Below are 21,873 nucleotides of genomic sequence, written 5' to 3'. Positions count from 1 at the left end.
CAGTCTTTGACAACAAAGCTCCGGTGTTTGTTTTTTTTTAATATTTCCTGTGCCTCTGCAGAGCTGAAAAGTGCTTCTCTGGATTTCCGACAAAGTCTCAAAACTGTAGAAATAACTTTGCACTCCATCAAGACATCAACTGATGGTGCCCATTCTCTACATTTTTTTTAGTGGCAACACATCCTGATTTCAGCCATCTTGTTATTATAAATTAGGTTAACAGTCATAATACTGAAAGCAACAGCGTTCCAGATGATCGCCATGTTGTTTTTGCCTAAAGGTCTCCAGAGGCAGGGACCACTAAGTTCTTGACTCTAACTGTTTAAATGTGCACTAAAACTGCAGCGTTTAAAGCACGAAGCTTTTGAGGATATCAAACTAAGTCGCAGAGCGCTGTTGTCAACTTTTTATTTTTCATCATATCAATGCATTTGAAAACATTTTGTTACAGGATGATTCCTGAAAGTAATAACATAAACAAACCAAAGAATCAACACTGATTAACATCTTTTTAAGGCAAGAGCTGGCACACACACTGACACACACTGACACACACATACACACACACACACATAACGTCTCTGATAACCTCCCTCTGCACACCTTCCACAATCTTACTTCCTTATCAAAGCTTGTTACACAATCACGCTGTAGCAGTGTTATGGTTAGTGCTATTGCCACATGGTCACTGGCAGGCTGTAGAATAATTCATGATTCACTTAGAACTAGAATTAGTTACTTCACCCATTATTACAAAGACACGCTACGTTATAGGCCATAATGTTACGTGGACCTGAGAGTTTTTCAAAAAATACACTTTCAGTTTCTAAATGTTAAAACAGGTAATTGCTCAGTTGTTGGTCTCCTCCTCCCCCTTCTTCTCCGTCACATGGAAATCCTCTCTCCTTGCACCAGGCGGCCTCGGAAAGCCCAGGAGTCCTGTGGAGGAAGCAAACAAACAAACACACAAAACTGAAAGGGGCGTCTCAACAAAACGTGTGACCACCTTCCCTCTCCTCCTACTAGTTATCTGTCACGGCCCTGCAGTTTATCGCTCTGCTGACGTGGAAGGGTCACCTGCTGATAAAGGCCGTTCGTCTCTGCCTTTCACTGACCTGGAGCAGCTTTGCAGAAACTGATTTGTGGAATGTTTTTGGGGAAAATATTGCCGATAGTCAAACTTTACTCCAATCTTAAATGATTGCAGGAGAAAAAAAATTACACGTTGCCAAAAATCGATTCTGCTTCTAACTAAAATAAAGAGAGAGGCTCTCTCTCTCCCACCTTTGAAGAGGCTCTATTTGCTTTTATTGCTTTATGTCCTGAACGTTAACAAAGTGACTGTCAAGTGAGGTCGTTGTACGAGTGCAGACAGGACATTTGTCAGGTAGAAGGTTAGTAATTATGAGAGTGGCAAAGGAAATAACAGTCTGGTGCTTTAAGATGTTTTCCTCTGTTTGTAGGATATGTAGCTACCAAAGCTTGTGTTTCCCTGTAGTTTGCGTTTTGCTCATTTTAAATGAGCCGCTCAGGAGGCTTATTAAGAGATACAAACATAAAAGTTATGACCTGACCTGGAAGTTGATTTTGATGTCATCCGTGTACTTCCTTGTTATGACATCAGCGACCTCTTTCTCAATATTTTCCTGCGTGGTTCCCTTCACGTCGATGTAGAAGCAGTCGGTGCTCGAGTAGTGGCAGGAGATGGCCTGCACGCACGCACGCATGCACGCACGCACACACGCACGCACGCACGCACGCACGCACACACACACACACACACACACACACACACACACACACACACACACACACACACACACACAAAAGCTATTACAGCCACCAACATGGCAGAAGCCTCTGCAAACAGCTGATGGATTGCGGGTGCGACCGCACCTTGCGGAAGCCCTGTGTTCGGTTCATGCCAGAGCCGTGGATCAGCAGAGGGTGAAAGAAGACGGTGTCGCCCTTCTCCATCTCCAGGTGCACCCGAGGGTGTTCCGGGTCATAGTCGCGCAGTCCGTGGTACATCTTGTTCACGCCACCCTGAGAACCAACATGTCACGTCGGTGTTTAAATGGTTTTGTGAAGTGAAGACTGGTGTTTTTTTTAGGAGGCTATCGTTCCAGGGTGTCCGGCGGGGTTTCTACCTCCCAGTCGGGGTAGTCGTGCTCCTGCAGGGTGCCGGTGTGGGTTCCCGGCAGCACAACCAGGCAGCCGTTCTGCCTGTTCACCTTCTCCATGGCGGTCCAGGCGCAGACGATCTTGTCTGCTGGACGGAAGGGGAAGTAGTGCAGGTCCTGGTGCATTGGGTGCCGAGACGTCTTTTTGCCTGAGACGAGGAGAAAGGAATGAAACGCTGCTGTTTTCCGCCCTGGTGGCGATGCAAGAGAATTACAAAAATATCACAACTGCATTTAGATTTTTTTTCTGAAAGAACTCATGGAAATGTGTTTTTATTTGTAGAATACCTGCATCAGGGGGCTTGTTGATCAACATTGTGTGCATGGCCATGATGTTGGGTCCAGTGAAGCACTCCACATACTTCACAATCTAAAAGGACAGCAGGGAATCAGGTTGGAATCTATTACAAAACTGAAGCCGTGTGCCCCGTAACACAAACCTGGGATGAAATGATCGACCACACCCCTCGGGAAAACTTGCATTACTGTTCAATAACGTGTCCGTCTCGGTGAGCTCCGTACCTGTGGCAAAGCGCAGTACCGGAACAGTTCCGGATCTTCCTGGAAGTCCTGCAGTTTGGAGACGGCTTTCTGGTCGGGGACAAACTCTGAATTGAGGATGGCCAAGTCTCTCATCACCACCAGGCCGGGAACCTTCACTTCCCGTCGGCAGATGTGCTCAAACTCCTTCCTGTGGAACACACGCAGATCGCGCTAAGCACCCCATACCCAGGCAAAAAAATACATGACATTTCTAGGCGGTCACCTGAATCTGTCAATGTCCTCATCAGACACCAGATTTTTGATAAGGAGGAAGCCATTCTGCTCATAGAAGAGCCGCTGCTCTGGGGTCAGCACGTCACTGTCAAACGTATATCTGCCAAAATAGATCAACAAATATTCAATAGTTTATCATCATGGAGCAGACTTGCAAACCCAGTTACTCTAAAAACTTCAAAACACAGAGAGCGAGCAAAGAAGTAAATACAAGTAAACACAGCCTCCCTTGTGTTGCAGACAACACCAAGGTGAGAGTGAGACTTTAAAAGAGGGTTGAGGTGATTGAATAAACCTGGGACATCACAAAGATTTGACGATGGTGAGGAGGAGCATGATGATGATGATGATGGTGATGGTGATGGTGATGATGGTGATGATGATGATGATGATGATGATGATGATGGTAATGGTGATGATGATGATGATGATAACAGTAACAATAGTGATATTATGCCAACTTTAATACCAACCAAACCAGTTAGGCTGGAAGGCTGTGTCATTATTGTCTGCCTCCACACCAAAACATATCTGCGATCATGATTTATCTATAAGCTGCAGTCCAAAGCAAACCTTGAAGCTTGTCTGTTTCGTCTATACAAACATGACCGCATACACTAAACTGGGGAGGAGGCCCTGAAAGTAGGTCAACTAACAGCACCGGCGAAACCGTGCCAAAGGTAAACATGAAACATGCGTCACGTAATCTGAAGCAAGAGCTTTCAATCAACCCATTTAAAAATAAAAATAAAAAACTTTAATGGTAAAAATAAATAAATAAAAATAAACCCCACCTGAGTCTCTGAGAGGGTTGAAAGGTTGCCGCTGAGGTTGGTGCAGCTGACTGAGGCAAGTCAAGGAAACAACACATAAAATCAAAAATAAAATTCACTCTTTCTTTGTTTGCTTTCTCCAGGACTCTATGTACTGAATTTAATGCAGAATAGACCCCTCGTTAGTGAACGACAGGTTAAATACAAAGTACAGCAGCTAACAGGCACGTTTGCAATTCAGGTTTTGCGACAGCGACCAACTGTATTCGGGGTGTACAGTAAATTCCCCGTGTGGAAAGACTTTCCAAGCGATTTGAGAGACGAATTTGCGAACACGGTATAACAGCAAACTCATGACTCGTTAATTGCTCGTGTATTACTCCACCTTGTTCCAGTGGCCTGCGGTCCGAAGCGCGACCCCGGCCTAGCTTAGCATCGGAGCTGCCGACCCCGTCTAGCGGCGCCGCTCGGAAATGATGCGCCCCTCGCAAGGAACACACGGAGGTGCAAACGATCGGCAAGAGAGAAAAAATGTAAAGAGGATACGATTGCGGCCGGTGGTCGATCAAGGTGATTGATGATAACCCGGAGCCTTTCCGTAGCCCGAGACATCTCTCCTGTCAGGTTGGCTTGGACAGTTGTGATGCGGTCCGCAGGGCTGAGCGCATCGACAGCGTGACTGACTGGAGGGCAGAGAGCACCGGCGATAACAACAAGGTCACACTCAGTTACAGTCACTACTGGGCTGTGTTGGCTCATGTATGGGCGGATCTTACTCCATACGGACCCACTTTATTTTCTTTACATAATCTAAATAATGGTACTTTTACATTATTTTGTTTTTATGACCATATGCGATGTTATTATACAATATAGGCTTCAAATAGCATTCAAATATCGCATAACCTATACTTTATGATTAAATGTGAAATTACTGTAATTACTTCAAGGAAAACAATAATTGTTGACTACTCTTGTGCGATTCCCTCCATCATTTTCGTTGTTGTTATTACAGCATTTATCCGACAGAGGGAGCCACAGAATTAAAAAAAAAAAAAAAAAAATCAATAATAGAACTTTGGTCCTATTCATCGAGTTTCTCTGAGAATGCAACATTGCACAAAATGTGGCCTTTTTTCTTTCTTTTTTTTTTCTTTTTTTTAATTGAATTGATTTAAAAATCGACGTCGTGTGGTTACTCAAACCTGCTCCGCTGTTGAAGATATTACTTGCAATTTTCGAAATTTCCGTGAGTGTCTCTGCAAAAAACAAAACAAAAAACAAAACAAAAAAACGAATAGCTATGGTTCGTATTGTATAATCTGGGGGAAATTACAAATCGAACACCGAAAGCATATCATTTTTTGTATTGCCTTCATAATTTGATATGGTTTTCTGATTTATTTATTTATTTTAAATAAGAAGCTAAACATCATATTTATTGTTATTTCCTCAGTTTGTTACTCAGCTATTTCTGTCCGCCTGCCTTCTATTCCGACCAGTTTTGTGTAGTTTGCAAATAGGCGAACCAAATTTGCCATTTTCAACATGTTACGATGCAATACTGTGTGTTTCTTTTGAAAGCAATTGTTTGCATCCGGGGAGGATCTTATTTTGAAAGCGAGCAGGAAATCCCGATATTGTTGTCCTTGCGTCACTTGATGGCAGCTAGCTTGCGCTCCTCCTCGTCTTGCTGTGTCGACAGCGGACCATCCTCCTGACTGTTCAAACTGCGCTCGCCGCCCCATAAACGGTATTTCGGGGGCTCCTGCGCCTAATCCCCCCCCGCCCCCCCGCCCTCGCCGTCACAAGCCCTCGCAGATTACTCGCGTCTGCCGGAGGATAGTTTCTTCTGTGTCGGAACGTCCCGAGGCGACGGAGCTACTCGTCGCCGCTCCAGTGGTGGGCGGATAAAGCGGCGGAGGGCTTGCCGAGCCTCGCTGCCCCGGAGAGTCGGCTCCAAACGACCGACTTCACCATTTTTCAGGTAAATTCGCGCAGCTCACAAAGCAAAACAATAAGCGACGCGTCCGACAATGGACCCCGTGGCGTTGTGTTTCATTCGGCTTCGAAAGACGAAGGTAGGGCGGCGTTGTGTGGGAATGACAGCGAGGTCTCCAATTTTGCAGCACATAACGCGTTAAAATTGTTTGTTTGTTTTTCCAGTCGCTTATATCCTGAATGTCTACCACCCACGTTTCAAAAAAAGAAATGAAAATGAAAACCTCTCATTTTGCAGATCAAGACTAAATATTTGAGTTTGTTTACACAACATAACGTTTTGGCAGCCTGGCTACCACCCAGCAACAGGAACCCCGGCTGTAAATTTTTTAGAGGAACATTATTGTGAAAACTCGAGGGAAACAAGAAAAAAACCTGTGATGTTTACGACCAACGTGAAAATATCGTGCTGATCTGTAAGAACAGAGCCTGCACAGCCCACCTTGCTGCCGTTTTCGGATTTATTTTTATTTTATTTTATTTATTTATTTTGTGGTTTGTGATGAACGTTGCGTTGATATTCTACACAAACAGAGAATGCAGAGTATCCTCTCGTGTTTAACGCGGCTACTTGCTGATCTTTCCGTTTTAACGTGGCCGTCGTTACGTCTTTGCTGAGAGAGAAGCAGCGCCATCCATCATTCATCATCACCCTGGAAACTGTTGGAATACCAGTGGAACAATTGTTGGCCGAACAAAAAGAGTCTTGACTGTCATTTACTAAAAAATGTCAGTCAATTCGTCAATTGGGTTTTAATCGGCTTTAGAAACTTGAATAGTTTTGGATGGCCATCAGGATTTCACAGTGAGGCTGTGAGTGGATGCTAAGTGGATATATTGATCAGTCATGCATTTAGGGTCTTTGCCACTTCCTGCCTGACCTGGATTTACTTCCACTCTTCTGCATCTGGAACAACTGGACGCTCGTTCGTTCGTGTGTGTGTGTGTGTGTGTGTGTGTTTATTGACCCACATCCTAATCTAGGCTGTTTGGCTGTGAGATGATACGGCCTCCAAACCCCCCCAGAGGACAAACTAATTACCCGGACAGTCCTTCTCACTGTCTATACAGCAGCGTTTGCATTGATCGGCCTCCGCATCACGTCGCCTACAGCGGGAGCACAGATGCATTACAGTGAATACGTGCACTAGCGCGCACGCACACACACACACACACACACCCACACACCCACACAGAGGCACTCGCAATGTGACACAGGTCACTGGGCTCACTGAGACGCAACTCGTCCCGTGGCCCAGTTGACTTCCGAGTTGCGTGATTGGTTTCGCTTTGAGACGGCGGTGGCGCCATGTGACGGCTCCCTCGAGTGAGCGTTGGCTACTGGCTGAAGAAAAAAAAAGCCGTCCTGTCACAGAGTGTGACAGCGTGCCAGCAGAAGCGGATTGAAGTCGGCACCCCCGACCCCCACGCCTCCTGCGGTTACTGAGGAGTCGTCAGTTTGTAGGGCAGATTGATTTCATCCTCTCACATGCTGTTAATTGTGTGTGTGTGTGTGTGTGTGTGTGTGTGTGTGTGTGTGTGTGTGTGTGTGTGTGTGTGTGTGTGTGTGTGTGTGTGTGTGTTTTAAGAAATCAGTTCAATACAGTTCAGCTCGGTCTGCTGCTCGGTCACAAAGCGCGCAGGCCAGGAAACAGTTTGTTCTCCAGTGAAAGAGCCGCTTCGGCTTCAGCTTCAGCTTCGGCTTCAGCAGCCTCGGCTTTGTGACATCACCAGAGCGCCGCTCAGCTCCTGTTAGAGCCCAGAGAGGCAGCGGAGAGGATGCTTGTTGGCGGCGAGGCGACTGATGCAACGGGCAGCGGGAGGAGGACGCTGTCGCTTCCAGTGTTCCGACGGCGTTGCTGCAGCTGCTCGCTGTGTCTGAGGCCAGAGCCTCCCCCCCCCCCCACCACCACCACCACCACCACCCCGATGTGGAGGAATGCTGGGTGAAACCGGAGCACTGGCCACCGCATCCATCCGACGCTGAAAGTTTATGTTGGCGAGATATTTTTTCGAGATAGTTGCTATCTCAAGCCAAACAAAAAAAAAAGCAACAAAAACAAAACAAAGCAACACACTGAAGTGCAGTGCACTCCAGTGCGGTGGCGCGGCAAATCTGCACGAGATTACGTCGTCGCTCTGCCGTTTTGCGCTTGGTGGAGGTGACGGCGGCTAATGTTGGTCGCTTTTTTAAATGGCTAAAAGTGCTGAAATGAACCCTAAAAACTGTGATCACATGTCGACCAAACGCGCTGCACGATTTAAACGTGCTGTCGTGGACACAACTGCATTTTACTGGCAGCTCCCGTTTGGTCATCTATGCTGCTAGCCATGCAAAACACACGTTGAGAGCTTGAAATATTTAATGAAGTGAGTTGATCACAAAAGAATGCAATTTTTGTTTTTTCCAGACGTTTCTGTACAACGGCGGGCAAAATCAATCGTCCTGGCGTGAAGCGCTCGGGGGGGATATCCCATCATACTTTGGGGCGTGCACGGAGCGCGCACACCGAGGCTTGGCCTCCTCCTGAAACGCTGTTGCTATTGACAACCTGGCCAGCCAGCTCGCCCTCTCCCTACTTCTGTCTGGTTTATATAACTCACACTCGTGCAGTGTTTTATTGAACGGGGAGGTGTGTGTGTGTGTGTGTGTGTGTGTGTGTGTGTGTGTGTGTGTGTGTGTGTGTGTGTGTGTGTGTGTGTGTGTGTGTGTGTGTGTGTGTGTGTGTGTGTGTGTGTGAGCTTACGTCTAGAACCTCTTCTATGAGAGTGCGCGCATGTGTCTCTGTCTGGCTGTTTATATCATCACATCGCACAGTGTTTACTCTCTGTGTTTTGTCTGCACGCGCACGCATTGATGCTTTCGCACGAATACCGACATTTCTGTTTTCTCCGTATGCATTCTGGAGTCGTTCCAAAATAAAGGAAAATAAATGCAGCCTTATCTGAAAGGCGGATTCGTCAGCAGCTACTGAGAATGATGAGGAAACAACTTCCCGACGACACGCTGACACAGGGTGGGCATCATGTCGCTGAAGTAGCAATTATTGGGCTTATTTTAGAAGTCTGGCTTATTGTAGGGCTTTAGATTGAACACAATCAGCCGGAACACGCGCACAAATTCACGCACACACACTTATTACACAACAACATTTGGTATCGTCCAAAGACGCTGTCGCACATACGCTGATTTTTGGAGAGCTATGCAAGCTATGCAAGGAATTTAAAGTCTAGTGAGTTCAGTGTCTCTCTCACACACACACACACACACACACACACACACACACACACACACACACACACACATACACACATACACACACTGTCATTATTGCTGTATGCGCAGGCTTCATGCCCCATCCAGTATGCACCATGGGCATGGCATCCTAACATAGTTAGTCCCTGTGAGTGTTCCTATGAAGAGCTGGGTATGTGGTGAGCAACAGTACACGCATGCATCAATAATAAGGCCAGCAGCTCATTCATAAAGGCGCCTTCCCTGCCGTGGTCTCATTTGACTGTCGCGATGCTGAAATATTTATCACACTTTAGAGCATGTCAACACAGAGATGTTGTGCCATTTAATTTCCCCTCCGCTCGCCGCTGCTAACCAAAGCTGTTTACTGATTTTTTCAAATGCATTTTCCACACTCTGTCAATATAATTAATGTGTTTTACAAATGTTTTTGTTGTTTACAGTGTCCTAACTCAAGTTATTTGTTATTTATCCCAGAGATCATGAAATCCTAATATGGGCCTTGATGAGACGCGACCTAACGCCTTAAATCAGCAGCTTGTATCAAATGAAACGATGCAAAAAATTTCTCATGTCAAAATAATCTGTGCAATAGCCTGAAAGGTTTGACAAAAGTATCACAACTTTATACTTTTCTGGCCACTGTTGGGATTTAAATAGATTTTAGCGGTACGCCGTCTTAAGATGTCACATATTTAGCTCTCTCTTTGCAGCCTTCCATTGTAAACACCCGGTTTTATCTGCCTTGATGCTTTGTTGGACTTTACACATTTCACGCACCTGACCTTGAAAGCAGGGCAAGTAAATGTGTTTTTTGTTGGAAAACATTGCCAAGGGGAAGTTTTACACAGTACGGGGCCGTGAAGTTTCCTCGGCTGGCCTTCACGTCTCAGGCCGCAATCATAAAAACTGTAATAAAATCAAATGAGCTCAATAGAGTACGAGCTACATTCTTGGAGGTGACATTCCGACCGGCCTTCTGTTCGCCTCCTGCCTGCCAGATCAGAGACTCGACACCAATAACACTAAGAGGGTTGAGGAACTTTGCAACTCAAGAAAGGACAGGAAAATACTTGTTTGTCGCTCAAGATCTCCAAAGGTTTCGGAGACGGCAGTTCTAGAGACGGCGTTGTCGCGGTGGATTTGTGTCTGTCGGCCGAACTGGCACACAGACAAGCCTGGCGCAGTGTTTTTGCCAAGTGCAGTCATCTGTGGTGAACATCCTGCTGCCCCAGTCCATTCTATCCAACCTGGCTCTCGCCACCTGCCTCTCCAGAACAGCATTTGCAACTGTGACAATGACAAAAACAAGCAGCTGGACCTTCAAGATTTGTTCTTGTGGATTGTTGGGTTGTTGTGTTTATTGGATTTGAACCTGCAAGCGGTGGGATTGTAAAAACGGACCGTGCCCTCGCCCGGATTGACCTCCCTCACGCCTCCCCTTGCAAAAAAAGAAACAAAAAGAAAGTTTCCTTTTTAATCTCAAGCAGGAATCTCTAATTATCCCTCCCTCCTCCCGGCGGGTTAATCATTGCCTTGGTGACAACCTTTATCTGCAGCCAACCTGGCGGGTAACACTGGCCAGAAGCGCCTGAACCCCAGTGAAAACAGGTTTTAGGCTTTTTTCAATCACCGCCTTTCCCCGGTACTCCCCCTTAATGGTCCCATTGTCCCGGCTCCTAGTTTTTCAAGTGTCCCAAGTTGGCAAACGTATCATTCATCGTTATCCGAAAAGGTCAGATTAGTCGGAGGACGGTATTACTGGGTGCGTTTCCACACACGCCAGTAAATCCCGCTTAATCGGATTAACGCTGCGCTCGCACACGAGCGGTGATAGTGGCAGCGAACTGGACTGTTTGGCGAACAGCAGGATGAGACCCCACGTAGGTGCAGGTTGGACGCCCTCGACGGCGGCGGCGGTAGGGCGAGCCAGGGGGATGGAAACTAAAAGAAAAGCTGTCAGGAGAAAAGTGAATTAGAAGCTCCATTCAATGGATTACTTGGATGCTCTGAGGTACCAATAAACAAGTGGCCTTCAGTACCAACACGTGCACCCCATTTGAAGTTGAATGGTGCACAACTCCCACCTTCAAGTTCCCAGTCAGCTTGGCTTTAAAAAAAAATAATGACCCACTAAAGTCTGGCTTTCAGCTCGAAGCTTGGAAAAACTCCAACTCGCCTGTCTGTCAAGGCCTTGTGCACGAATCACCTGGTCCGTTTCTTGACGGTGTTGTGTGATTTCTCCTCACTTATGCGTTTTATCACATTGTGTGTACATGCTGACAATTGCATAGTGCATTTTCTCGTACCATGGCCCATGGTCAAATCCGCAATGGGGCATCAGAATTGTTACTGGATCAATAAAAAAAAAAGGTTAGCGCTCACCTCGGTCTTGATTATTGCCTATTGAGGTGTTTTATGATTCCAATCCAGGTGCTGATAATATACCTCTGATTGATTTAGTATCTTTTTGGCGCAGCATTAAGTCACCCAGTGGTTCCTTAGTTCAGCGCTGTTACTGCTGCTGCTCACAGCCTCCTCAAGGGACAAATTTCACATGCTTCAAGACTCTGACCTGTACACTTTATTTCTCTCATTCCTCTACTTATTAAGCAAAAGATTGTTTTAATCACAAATGTATTTTGTCAGTTGTTTCGTGGTAAATTGGCCGCCCTGAGACTGGGAGGTCGTGGGTTTGATCCTCAGCCTCGTCATACCAAAGACAATGAAAATGGCACCCATTGCCTCCCTGCCTGCACTCAGGATTGAGGGTTGGACTTGGAGATGTAGATCATCCAATGATTCCTGAGCGCGGCACCGCTCCCTCGGAGAACGGTTCAAATGCGGGGAACAACTTTCACATCCTTTGGGGAGTAAAAAGCAGTAGATTTTTTTTTCATTTGCGCTTCCTGTTGAGCACCTTTGTCAGAAAATGGGATCAGCACATGGGGCTAACATGCACAGGCGGATGCAAGTGTGCATGCTGCGCGCGTACACACATTCACACACACAAAATTGGACGCCTCCGGCAGCGAACACCTGCTCCCCAGGGCCTCAGGCTGAGCGGGGATGGATTTAGGAGACAAGGCTCAAGAGGAGTGGCGGGCGGGCGTGGGAAAAGCCGTAAAACGCACACGGAGGAGGAGGAGGAGAGGTGACAGTAGGCAGGGCCGCTGTCCCACCGCCGTCCTCAGAAATCTCGGCCCGTCGTTTGTTTTAGTGCAGGCAAGTGTGGGCAAATGCTGCTGCTGTTGCTTGGGTCCACCAAAGCTCGCAACTGTGGGTGAATCTCCTTCCCGTTCTTGCTCCTCCACAAACATTTTAACCTTTTTGAGTTAAAAATGGACCGATGTATCTATCTCCATCTGTCTGACACAATGAGAGTGTATTAAAGTCAACGCAGCCACATCCATGACACTGTTTGTCCTCGAGTGCCATCTTGAGTTAAAGGGCATTTCCCATTCTGTGTGTGTGTGTGTGTGTGTGTGTGTGTGTGTGTGTGTGTGTGTGTGTGTGTGTGTGTGTGTGTGTGTGTGTGTGTGTATATGTGTATGTGTATGTGTGTGTGTGTGTGTGTGTGTATGTGTATGTGTGTGTGTGTGTGTGTGTGTGTGTGTGTGTGTGTGTCATACAGGCCAGACGCTCCTGGTCCTGGTTAACCCCTGATTGTTGTGGGTGTAAGGCAGCACAGAGTAAGATGAGGAGGTCCGTATCGTTTGTCGATACAGACGTTTCCAAGTGGGTTGGTAGTTAGAGGATCCTCACGTTCATCTTCAGGGAGCCAAAAGTAGATTTAATTCCTGCCCTTACTTTGTGAAATGATTCAGCAACACTTGGACAGATCAGACTTCAAACTTGTTGCAATGTCCACAATTTCAAAAGCGTTCACTCGGCTGTTCCCCGGTGAAGATCGACGCTATTTGTACGATTCGATTGACGCCAGTGGAGTGCAAAAGCTAATTGGCATGTCTTGGCTATTGCTAACTGCAGTTCCTTCCCCGCCTCTCTTCACCTTGCTTTACCGAGACTGAAAGAACTTCATCGTGCAAGATATCATCTGATTCTGCAGCATCAGTCTATCAGCATGGTGTCATGTTCATCGAACAACATCAGGTCACTTATCGTCACTACAGCGCAGCCATGTTGATTATGATTTGGACCAAATCATCGTCCACTCAATCACATTCCACCTTGTCTTGTTAACAACAAGCTACATCGATAAAACTTAAATATCATTGATTCCTGAAGATGAAATGGTGAACGCCATAGCAAATAATTTGCCTTTAGCTGCCCTGCTAAATTCTCCCAGCTTTTTGCCACTACGTGTCTTCATCTACAGCGACAGAAATCTGGAAGAGCAAAGACCAAACCAAAAAAACAACACACCTCGTGTCCTGTTGTTTGGACGTGTTTTGCATTCTCACGCACCAAAGGTTTGTGTCACTAGCATGCAGACTTAGCGCACATGCTGCCGAACCTTCGTGCCAACCATGCGTGCCCGTCCGTGTGTTTTTGCATTTGTTTTTCCTACGTGATTTTTTTTGTGCGCCTCGATTACGGTGCCGGCCCGGACGTCTGACCGGAGGATCGTCCGTCCCCGAGCAGCACCTCTTGTTTTGTGAGCGGAGGATGGGGCAAAGTGCGCTGACTTGTGACCTGCAGCCAACCCTTCAGTTTGTTTCATTCAATGCCCTCCTTTTGGCTGCAGACAGATTACACTGTGGTGTCTGGGCATGCAGGCAAGCCCCTGTGTTTGAGTCTTTATGTGTGTGCTTGGTGTTTCAATAATGGTTTTGTGGCCTTGTGGGCTTTCAGGTTTGTCATGTGGCAAGACGGCGACGGCGCAGAGGCGCACCACGTTTTGTGTTTACATTTGTTTGTGTGCGTGTGTGTGTGTGTGTATTCTGCGGGGAGACACCGCAGTCCTCGTGCCTAAAAATAACATCTTCCCCTCTAGCCTGCCCTTCCTCTCCGCTGTCTTTATCTTCATTCCTTTGCATTCCCATGAAATTTTAAAACTCCACTCTCCACTCTCCTCCTTCCTCCTCGTGTTTTGGGTTGTTTCAGTTCTGAATCCCTGTTTGTCTTTCTTCGGTAGATAATTGTTCCCTGTGTCAACAATGTATTTTCAGTCATTTCCAATCTAGTGGAATCTTGAAGTCGCCACACAGAATGATCTCATATATGTTGCCGGTGCCGGGTCGTCCCCAGCAGCCTCCAGTGCCAGTGTAGTGACCACTCCGACATACCATGATCAGTAGCTGGTATATCAGGACCATTTAGTTGTGTTAACAGCATCAAGGAGGTCCCAGGCTCATTTCTCTGCCCCCTTGAAGCTCTGATTGTATCTGTGATCATTACGCAAGGCAGGTGAGGGCGGGAATGTGGATCAAGCGGGAGACTTGAGCGCTACGCCTTCAGGCACCGATCCCCTTTTATCACCGGCATTGCCGCTACCGCTATCAGCTTTCAACCATTCAGCTTACTCTGCGCTTGAAAGAGAGCACAGTGACCCGCAAACGTTGCTGTTTGAAAATGTACCATACCTGCTCTCTTCCATCTTACTAATGTGTCTCTTTAAAGCGATTGGATCAATAGAGTGCGTGCAGGTGCAACCGATGGTGGTTTAATGTCCGGACTCCAGGTATGCCTGAGGGTTCACACAAGCCCTGTTTCAACCAGCCTAACTAGGTCATTTGCTCCGATAGTCCAGTTCCTTTGGAGAGGTGTAAACGGGAGGTCCAACTCTGTTCAGGATCATCAAGTCAACATTGATCCACCTTAAAACGCAGCTCTCGCTCCTCCTCAAGTGAACCAAAGGCAAGAAGCGTATGACAGCACTTGGCACTGTAGATGAACACAACCTAAACTAGCGCATGTCGTTGGTTGCCCTGCATCATCAAAAGATGATCGAGGGTTCTTCTTCACTTTTTGTCTCGTCTTCTCCGTCAGCAGTTCTTGATGCGGTGCCACTTCGGGCCAGAAGGGTTTATTGAAGAGGTTTGGTTCGTTTGACAAACAAACTCACAACAAACTGCAGAATTTTGCAAGTCCACCTGACTGTTCGGTGCGAACTGGAAAATATCCTGTTGTCCAATTTACTTTCTGATACGGCATCAAAATGTATACCATAGCAAATGAACCGTAGCATTGCATGTCAGTCTCTCACAGGCTTCCTTCTCTTTGTTTTTTCAAAATTGCCAAAAAACATAAATACTACAAAACCAACGTCAGACAGGCCAAAACCAAGGGCAGAGGCAGAAATGTGGTTTCCTTCTTTAGAAAACCAAACAGTCATCCCATTGTACAGTTTACAGTTACGTGATGATAGCTTTTTTTCTTCTGTTTCTTTAGGGCACAGAGTAAAAAAAACAAAAAAAGAAAAAGCAACCTCTGAATGATTCTTGTGTCTATTCCTTGGACTCATAATCTCGCTTGTCTTTAGATCTATCTTCCCAAAGTGTTTCTCCTTGTTCCGCTTGTGGTCTTTTTCTGTCTTAAATGGCCTTATTAATATCAGTCATTGCACCTCTTTGTGCTCCGGACTCAGTAAGTTATTGCAGCTCCTCTCTCTTCTGAGTCGCTCCTGCTGGAGCTCCTTTTCAGTTTTTCTGAAGCAGCACAAAGGGTCTTTTCAGCGCGGAAGCAACCCACTGCACCAGGCAACAGTGCCCATTCTCTGTCCTTGCGTGTCCTCATTGCTGCACAAACACATGTTTGTGACCGTCCTCTGTAGGGCACGGCTAAAACGGGCGGTGTAAGGCAGATGATGGGAGAGCGCGGCCCATTTTGTTGTGATGCCGAAGGATATTTTCGGGTTTGATTCTGTTAAAAGTGACAAAATGCCCTCTTAAACTCTGTAACAAGAGGCATCTTAGTGCTTCAGATGCCGGCGTGGAAATTCTTCGGTGAGGAACGCAAACTGCGGAAAGAAAACATGCTACACGAGTTTTGCAGAAAGTCTGTGGTTTATTTGAACAGCCTTTACATTGATGCTACACCCGACATATCAGATGGAGGGATTCTTCAGCCAGCAGGCTTTTGGGAGGCGACGTTCTTTGTCGCTCCTTATCTTTGAAGTCTTTGTCGCTCCATGTGAGGCAGACACTGGGTCTTCTATTGTATTGCGGGCGGGCAACACGAGGCGATGCTCCTCTGTTCCTCCGCTCCTTTCCATATGATCGAGGTGACGTCAGCGCACCTTCACGAGCGCGGACACTCGCGATTGAGGGAAGAGCTTTCCAAACGAGCCTGCGTTTGCCGGTCGGTGTCGAGCTGGTTCGCCGCAGTTTTAAGTAAAATTGCAACTGCCCGCGGGAGGCAAGCAAGACTTGTGAGTGTGGAAGAAAGCGGTCAGGTTTGGAGACCCACAGATCGCAATGACTGGACCTCAGGATCATGTCATAATTTGTTGGAGTGTGGCACCTCACAATTGTATTCAATTACAATTCAGGGCCCTATGAACCTTATAACTCTATGGCTGCGTAAAAGTTTTTATCAGACCATCAATACTTTTGACAACACAATCTGCTCTTATTCAAAAGAAGTAGATTACATAAAAGTCCCATTATGAATAAATTATACTTCTTTTAACCAAAATTCTCAGCCGTTCACAGATTTTTTTTAATACAAAAAATAGCTGGTCCAGCTTATTCAGTACTAATAAATAACCCTAAACTGCTTTCATAGATTGATGTACAAACAATTAGCTTGTTCAGCTTATTCAGAAATAACAGATAATGACTTGCAAATTTTCTTAAGTGAAATCCTCAACAGACGCCTCGCAATTCGCAGATCAAAAACCTGTCAGAGCCATTTGTGTTGGATGGTGAGGCTGGACATTGGCAGGACATTTGGAGCGGCGATGATGAGTCAGCGAGGTTTTAAACAAATACTTGCAGCGTTGACAGGCTTGAGGACGAGTCTGCACATCACCGTCAACACATTCCTCAGCTATTTCAAAAAACAGAGTTTGGTTTGTCTCCCTTCTGCAGCTTCTAGTTTTGCAAGTGAAAGAGCCCAAATGTTGTCTTTTGTCGTCGAGTTATTTTTAATCAAACGCGTCTCAAGTGTGAATAAGCAGTGCAATCGTTTGGGGCTATTTCCAGCCACGGATGAATCTCGGGCAGGTATTTTAAGCGGCGGGCCGGTCTGACGTGACAACATCTTAAAATCTCGACATAAAATTCACAGATACTGGAATATCAGCCGGTGATCTCTCTGCAGACTGATTCACCAGTCCAGCTCCTCCTACAAATCAAAATAGTTGTGCGAGCTCATTCTTCCTTTCGGCCCTGTTTTCTCTCTCGCTCTCGCTCTCTCTCTCTTTTTCACTCTCTCTATTTTCAATGGAAACGTGATGATTTCATCTATTTCAGAGTGGTTTTGCTTCTCATATGAGTGGGTCTATTTTTAACGTATTTTTCGTTTTCAACATCACGCGTCTTTTGGCTCCTGGAGGTGGCGCCGCTTGCCGACCTTCCTCTCAACTTTCTTTCCGTATTTTTTAAAAAGTGCAGTCCGCAGTAAGTGACACAATTTTTTTATTTATTCATTTATATATTTTTGTAATACGCCCATGTTTTCTTCCTGACACCAGCGCTTTCCTGCATCTGCTGCAACTTTTCCGCTTTTCACGTGCGTGACCAGCCTGCCGCCTTGGATACGAAACGTCGGAAAAGCTCGGAAACAAGTGGACAATAATCTTTGCAGAGTAGGCTGTTGGCTCTCACTGTGACTGGCCGACCACAGTCTTAACTGTGTTCTTACTGTTTGGCAGGTTGGGCTGAGGACATGATGAGTTGGCCCTGGGGGGGAATCTTTACTTTGTGTCCGTGTACGAGACACGTGTTTGAAACCCACTTCACTTTTTAAAGTGTGGAAATAGTTGTGATTCCGGTAACACTTGGTTGAATTGCTCATTTTGATCAGCGACACTTGGACTAATCTTAGTGCTACATTATATCTCTAGGTGTAGCCTCTCATGCTTGGTGTTTTTCACTCTGCGCATCGCTACTTTCTAGACGTCAGACGCCCAGATAAACGCTTTGCCGCCTTTATACGGACACAGAAAAGCCAACGCTCTTGTTTCGGCGGCAGCCTGACAAATGTAATCGGATTCCAAAACACGCTTTTCATGAGTGAGTTACAAAGAAAACGTGCACTTAATGACCCGACAAGTGCCGGCTGCATTAACACCCGCTCCGTCTGCCTCCACCCCAAAAAAATGCTAATGCCTTTTAATTCCCAAAGCTGCCGTAAACGCAAAAAAAAACAACAAAAAAAAACAAACTGGCTGCCGTCACCGGCTACCAGGTCCAGTGCAGAGTTGAGCCTCCCTCCAACCCTCAACTCCCTCTCAGCGGTGTACTGTACACTCTAGCTGGTCGCCGTGGTGATTTCATGGCTTTTAACCGAACACAAAGGCTCCATTATGGCTCCATTCGGCCAAATAAACTCGTGCTCCCCTCGCATTCTCCCTCGCGTCGTGTCCCTCCTCTTCCGCCGCCTCGTCTCCTCTTTCACACTCTCACCATCGTCTTTTTTTTTTTTTTTTTTTTTTAAATGCCCCCCACCCCACCTGGATATCGAATGAGGCGGGAATTACAGGGGAGCGAAGCCGCTGAACGGGGAGGGGGAGATGGGAAGATGCGCCTCTCCGTAATTAGCTTTCCTCGTCTCCTGTCTCTCCGCCTTGTACCCCCTTTGAAGTCTTCCGCCTCTGGACTACCCACAATGCACTTGGGGAGGCAGACCGGGGGTTGGTGGAGGAGGGGTGAGAGGGGGGAGTCTGAGGGAATGTGGAGGAAGCCAGTTGGCGATGAGGTCGCCCCGGGGGGGCAGGAGGGTCTCAGTTTTACAACCCTGCGTTGCTACGGAGTTGGCAGGTTGCCTGACGAACCCGTCACGCGCACACGCACGGCAGATGCCGCGCTCACACACACCACGCACACGCTGACACACGCGCATGTGCACGTCACATGAGGCTCTTTGTTTTGGTTTGCTGCGGAGATAAAACCCGGCTCTGTTGCATTCCTGTGCGAGGGAGACAAAGAGCGCTTATCTGCCGGCACAGCGAGTGTGTCTGTGCCTGCGTGTGTTTGTGTTTATTGGGGAGCACGTGCGCGCTCTGTTGTTGTGGATGGCATCATGTCTGGGTTTTTTTTGTTGTGTTTTTTTTTTCCAATTACTATTTAGTATTTTTATTTGATTTTCCAGCCTCCACTGGCACAAAAATCTGATTTAGTCCCGTCGAAACGGCGCTAATCCCCACACTCGCTCTTCAAAAGCGAGTCCACAGCATCATCAGCCGCAGTGCAGCGTTCGTCGGCCTCTCACCAGCGACTTCATCAGGTGAGGCGTTCAATAGCTTGGATAGGGAAAGGGAGGATTTGGATGTTTCTCCATTCTACCTACATGGCAACCATCTCCAGGATACTGAGGACAGTCCCGGAAAACGAAAAAATACCCAGTGAGCGGCGGCCGTGGCGGGGGGGGGGGGGGAGCAATGCCTCGCTGACATCAGGGGTCGGAGGTCAGAATGGTCAGACCGGTTGAAGTCCGTGGAAAAAGGCAACAGGAGGGTAAATAACCATCGGTTACAAGCAAGGTGTGCAGCATGACATCCGTGAACAAAGGAGTATATGGAGTTATTATAAAGTCGTCAGCCACTTTATTAGGCACCTGCTACCAACAAGGTGTGCCTAATAAAGTGGCCTGTGTGCAAACTTCCCTTTACATGTAGTTGTTTTCCCCCACACGTGTCCTGTCTTTGTCCTCCATACAGTGGACCAGCTCCTAAAGTTCAACCTGCCGAGTTTTTGTCCACAGTTTGTGAACCAGTTGAATTGACTCGGGTCAACTTTAAATGTGAAACGTGGCACAAAAAAAAACTACGGACAAGTCCTTTAATGCAGCGGTCCCCAACCTTTTTAGCACCACAGCCTGGTTCAATGTGACACAATATTTTCATAGGCCGCCATGAAAACTGTGGTATTTTCTAAATGTAATAATAAAGGTGAATCCACTGTGTACACGTCTGGAACTTTATTAGGAGCGACAACAACGAAACATGAGTAACATACGCTTTTTTCTTTCTCAATACTCCAAAGGCTGCTGGTCTTTCAGTGCAGGTTGCTTGGTCTCTGAGTGGCCAAGCAGTTTTGAAGGCTTCATTGCCTCATTAGAGAGCCTCCTGGTATTGTCTGTTAAACGTTGCTTACTTTTGCTTGGTAGTCGTGGCCTCTTCCAAAGACGTTTGTTGTCACTCGTGTTGCTCGCTAGCTAGCTGGCCCATGGGTTTAATCTAGCGGTAACGTATCACGTGACAGAGACTAGCGCCTTGACACGCATCAAGAGCAGAGCCATAGATGGATGTAACGCAGAGAATCCGGTAATTTTTCAAAATAAAATTGGTCAGACTCAGATAGTAAATAAAACAGAATTAATTCAACGGAAGTTAATTATTCTTTCTTTGCAGCCTGGTACCAAATGACCCACGGACCGGTACTGGTCCGCGGCCCGGGGGTTGGGGACCGCGGCTTTAATAGACATTTTGAAGCTGACCTGGATGTAGTTCTGGAAGTCCTTGACAGAGATTTTTTTGTTTTAAGAACCTCACATTGAAACTACATGCACTTGCACACACACACGCACATATGTGCAACTTAATATTTATGAAACCAAATCTTTTGATTAATAAATTCCTCCTCTGGCGGCCTGCTGGGTTTTAATTAGACCCACAGCAGCCAGCAGAAATTCAGGTCAACCCCCCTTCCCCCACCCACACACACACACACACACACACACACACACACACACACACACACACACACACAAACGCACGCACACACATACACCCACACACCAACATAACTGTGTGCATTATCACACACATTGTTCACACATTTTAGTCATGAGTTGAGAAGTGCGTGGGGTTATGAATTTGTTGTGCAGGCGTGTGCATGTGTGAGTGCAGATGGGCGGATGGTATCACACCGCTAGCAAGGCAAGCGGCCTTGACAGGAAGCGCAAAGGAAAGAAGGAGAGCGAGTGACAGCGAAAGCTGCGGGTCAGTCAAGTTTTGGGGTTGTGTGTGTGGGGAGATTGGGGGGGTGGGGGGGCGTCGGGTTGGATGGGCGGGGCCTGAGCGCGACCGCTTCCTCTTTGCATTTCCTCCGCCAGCGCAGGCGTGCGCGCACTGGGGCGTTAGCTCGGCGACACACAATGAGCCGCAGGCAGACAAAGCAAGGTGTTTCCTGTGAGCCGGACTGCTGCGTCAACACAAACACCAGCGCCAGCAGCAGCAGCAGCAGCCGCCACTCGCAGACTCGACTCTGGAGACAGATTTACTTGATGCTGCACGGCGCAAGTAAGCCTGTTTTGATTTTGTTCGAAGTGGCAAACGTACTTACATTCTGTACTTAGGTAAAAGTACAGATACTTGTGTAAAAACAATACTCTGGTTAAAGTAAAAGTTCTGATTCAACTCCTTTACTCCAGTGAAAGTAACAAAGTACAGGTTCTCAAATGTACCCATGCAAAAAAGTCAAGATGATTTCTTTTTTGCAGCTGAAACGATGCATTTGTTGTTAAGTAGACGTTTACTTACTTACTTACTTTTTTAAGTAAAGCATAACCACTGTTGTTTTTGACATGTTTATTTTTCTCCGTGCTGAAAACGTGCTGAACAGTCGCCCCAAAACCGCCGAGGTCCTCTAAAATAATCCCCCTCTAAAATATGATGCACTTTCACATAGAACAACGCCGCAGTATCGATCAAGTCGCTCCGCTTCAGCAACAGCAACTATGAGATGATAATAAGCAAATTACTTTCAACAGAATGTGCATCTTCTAATCACTTTCAATCACAACACAAAAGCAA

General features: G+C 46.7%; 2 protein-coding genes across 3 annotated transcripts in view; one reads left to right on the top strand and one right to left on the bottom strand.

Annotated features, from left to right (window-relative positions):
• Positions 1-391: 391 nt before the first annotated feature.
• phyh (phytanoyl-CoA 2-hydroxylase) lies at positions 392-4,431 on the bottom strand. Of its 2 annotated transcripts, XM_076011522.1 has the most exons (9): positions 4,280-4,427; positions 3,755-3,804; positions 2,950-3,060; positions 2,706-2,874; positions 2,472-2,553; positions 2,151-2,332; positions 1,897-2,046; positions 1,575-1,709; positions 392-939 (listed from the first exon to the last, which is right to left on the bottom strand). In XM_076011522.1, the coding sequence occupies exons 1-9, from the start codon at positions 4,343-4,345 to the stop codon at positions 886-888; spliced, it is 999 nt and encodes a 332-aa protein (XP_075867637.1). In that variant the 5' UTR covers positions 4,346-4,427; the 3' UTR covers positions 392-885. The 2 variants fall into 2 exon arrangements, with proteins under 2 accessions (XP_075867637.1, XP_075867638.1); XM_076011523.1 differs by lacking the exon at positions 392-939 and having other exon boundaries at positions 1,593-1,709; positions 1,802-2,046; positions 4,280-4,431.
• A 964-nt stretch (positions 4,432-5,395) lies between these two features.
• Positions 5,396-21,873, top strand: part of cdk17 (cyclin dependent kinase 17) — a 34,877-nt gene continuing 18,399 nt past the window's right edge. The window contains exon 1 of the mRNA XM_076051813.1: positions 5,396-5,720. The gene's annotated coding sequence lies outside the window, so the exon portion shown is untranslated. The remainder of the gene's footprint in view (positions 5,721-21,873) is intronic.

The sequence above is a fragment of the Nelusetta ayraudi genome, unplaced genomic scaffold (assembly GCF_046127955.1).
Source record: "Nelusetta ayraudi isolate G7.1 ecotype Tasmania unplaced genomic scaffold, CSIRO-AGI_Nayr_v1 ptg000135l, whole genome shotgun sequence".
Lineage (NCBI taxonomy): Eukaryota > Metazoa > Chordata > Actinopteri > Tetraodontiformes > Monacanthidae > Nelusetta > Nelusetta ayraudi.
This window is presented reverse-complemented; position numbering and strand designations above follow the sequence as displayed.

What these genes read in the sequence shown, in the direction of transcription:
- phyh (XM_076011522.1), bottom strand. Translation starts at nt 4,345, where the DNA reads ATGTCTCGGGCTACGGAAAGGCTCCGGGTTATCATCAATCACCTTGAT. An exon ending in GGTACTGCGCTTTGCCACAG is followed by an intron (nt 2,554 to 2,705) that starts GTACGGAGCTCA and finishes CTGTCCTTTTAG; the next exon opens with ATTGTGAAGTATGTGGAGTG. An exon ending in CAACAAGCCCCCTGATGCAG is followed by an intron (nt 2,333 to 2,471) that starts GTATTCTACAAA and finishes TCCTCGTCTCAG; the next exon opens with GCAAAAAGACGTCTCGGCAC.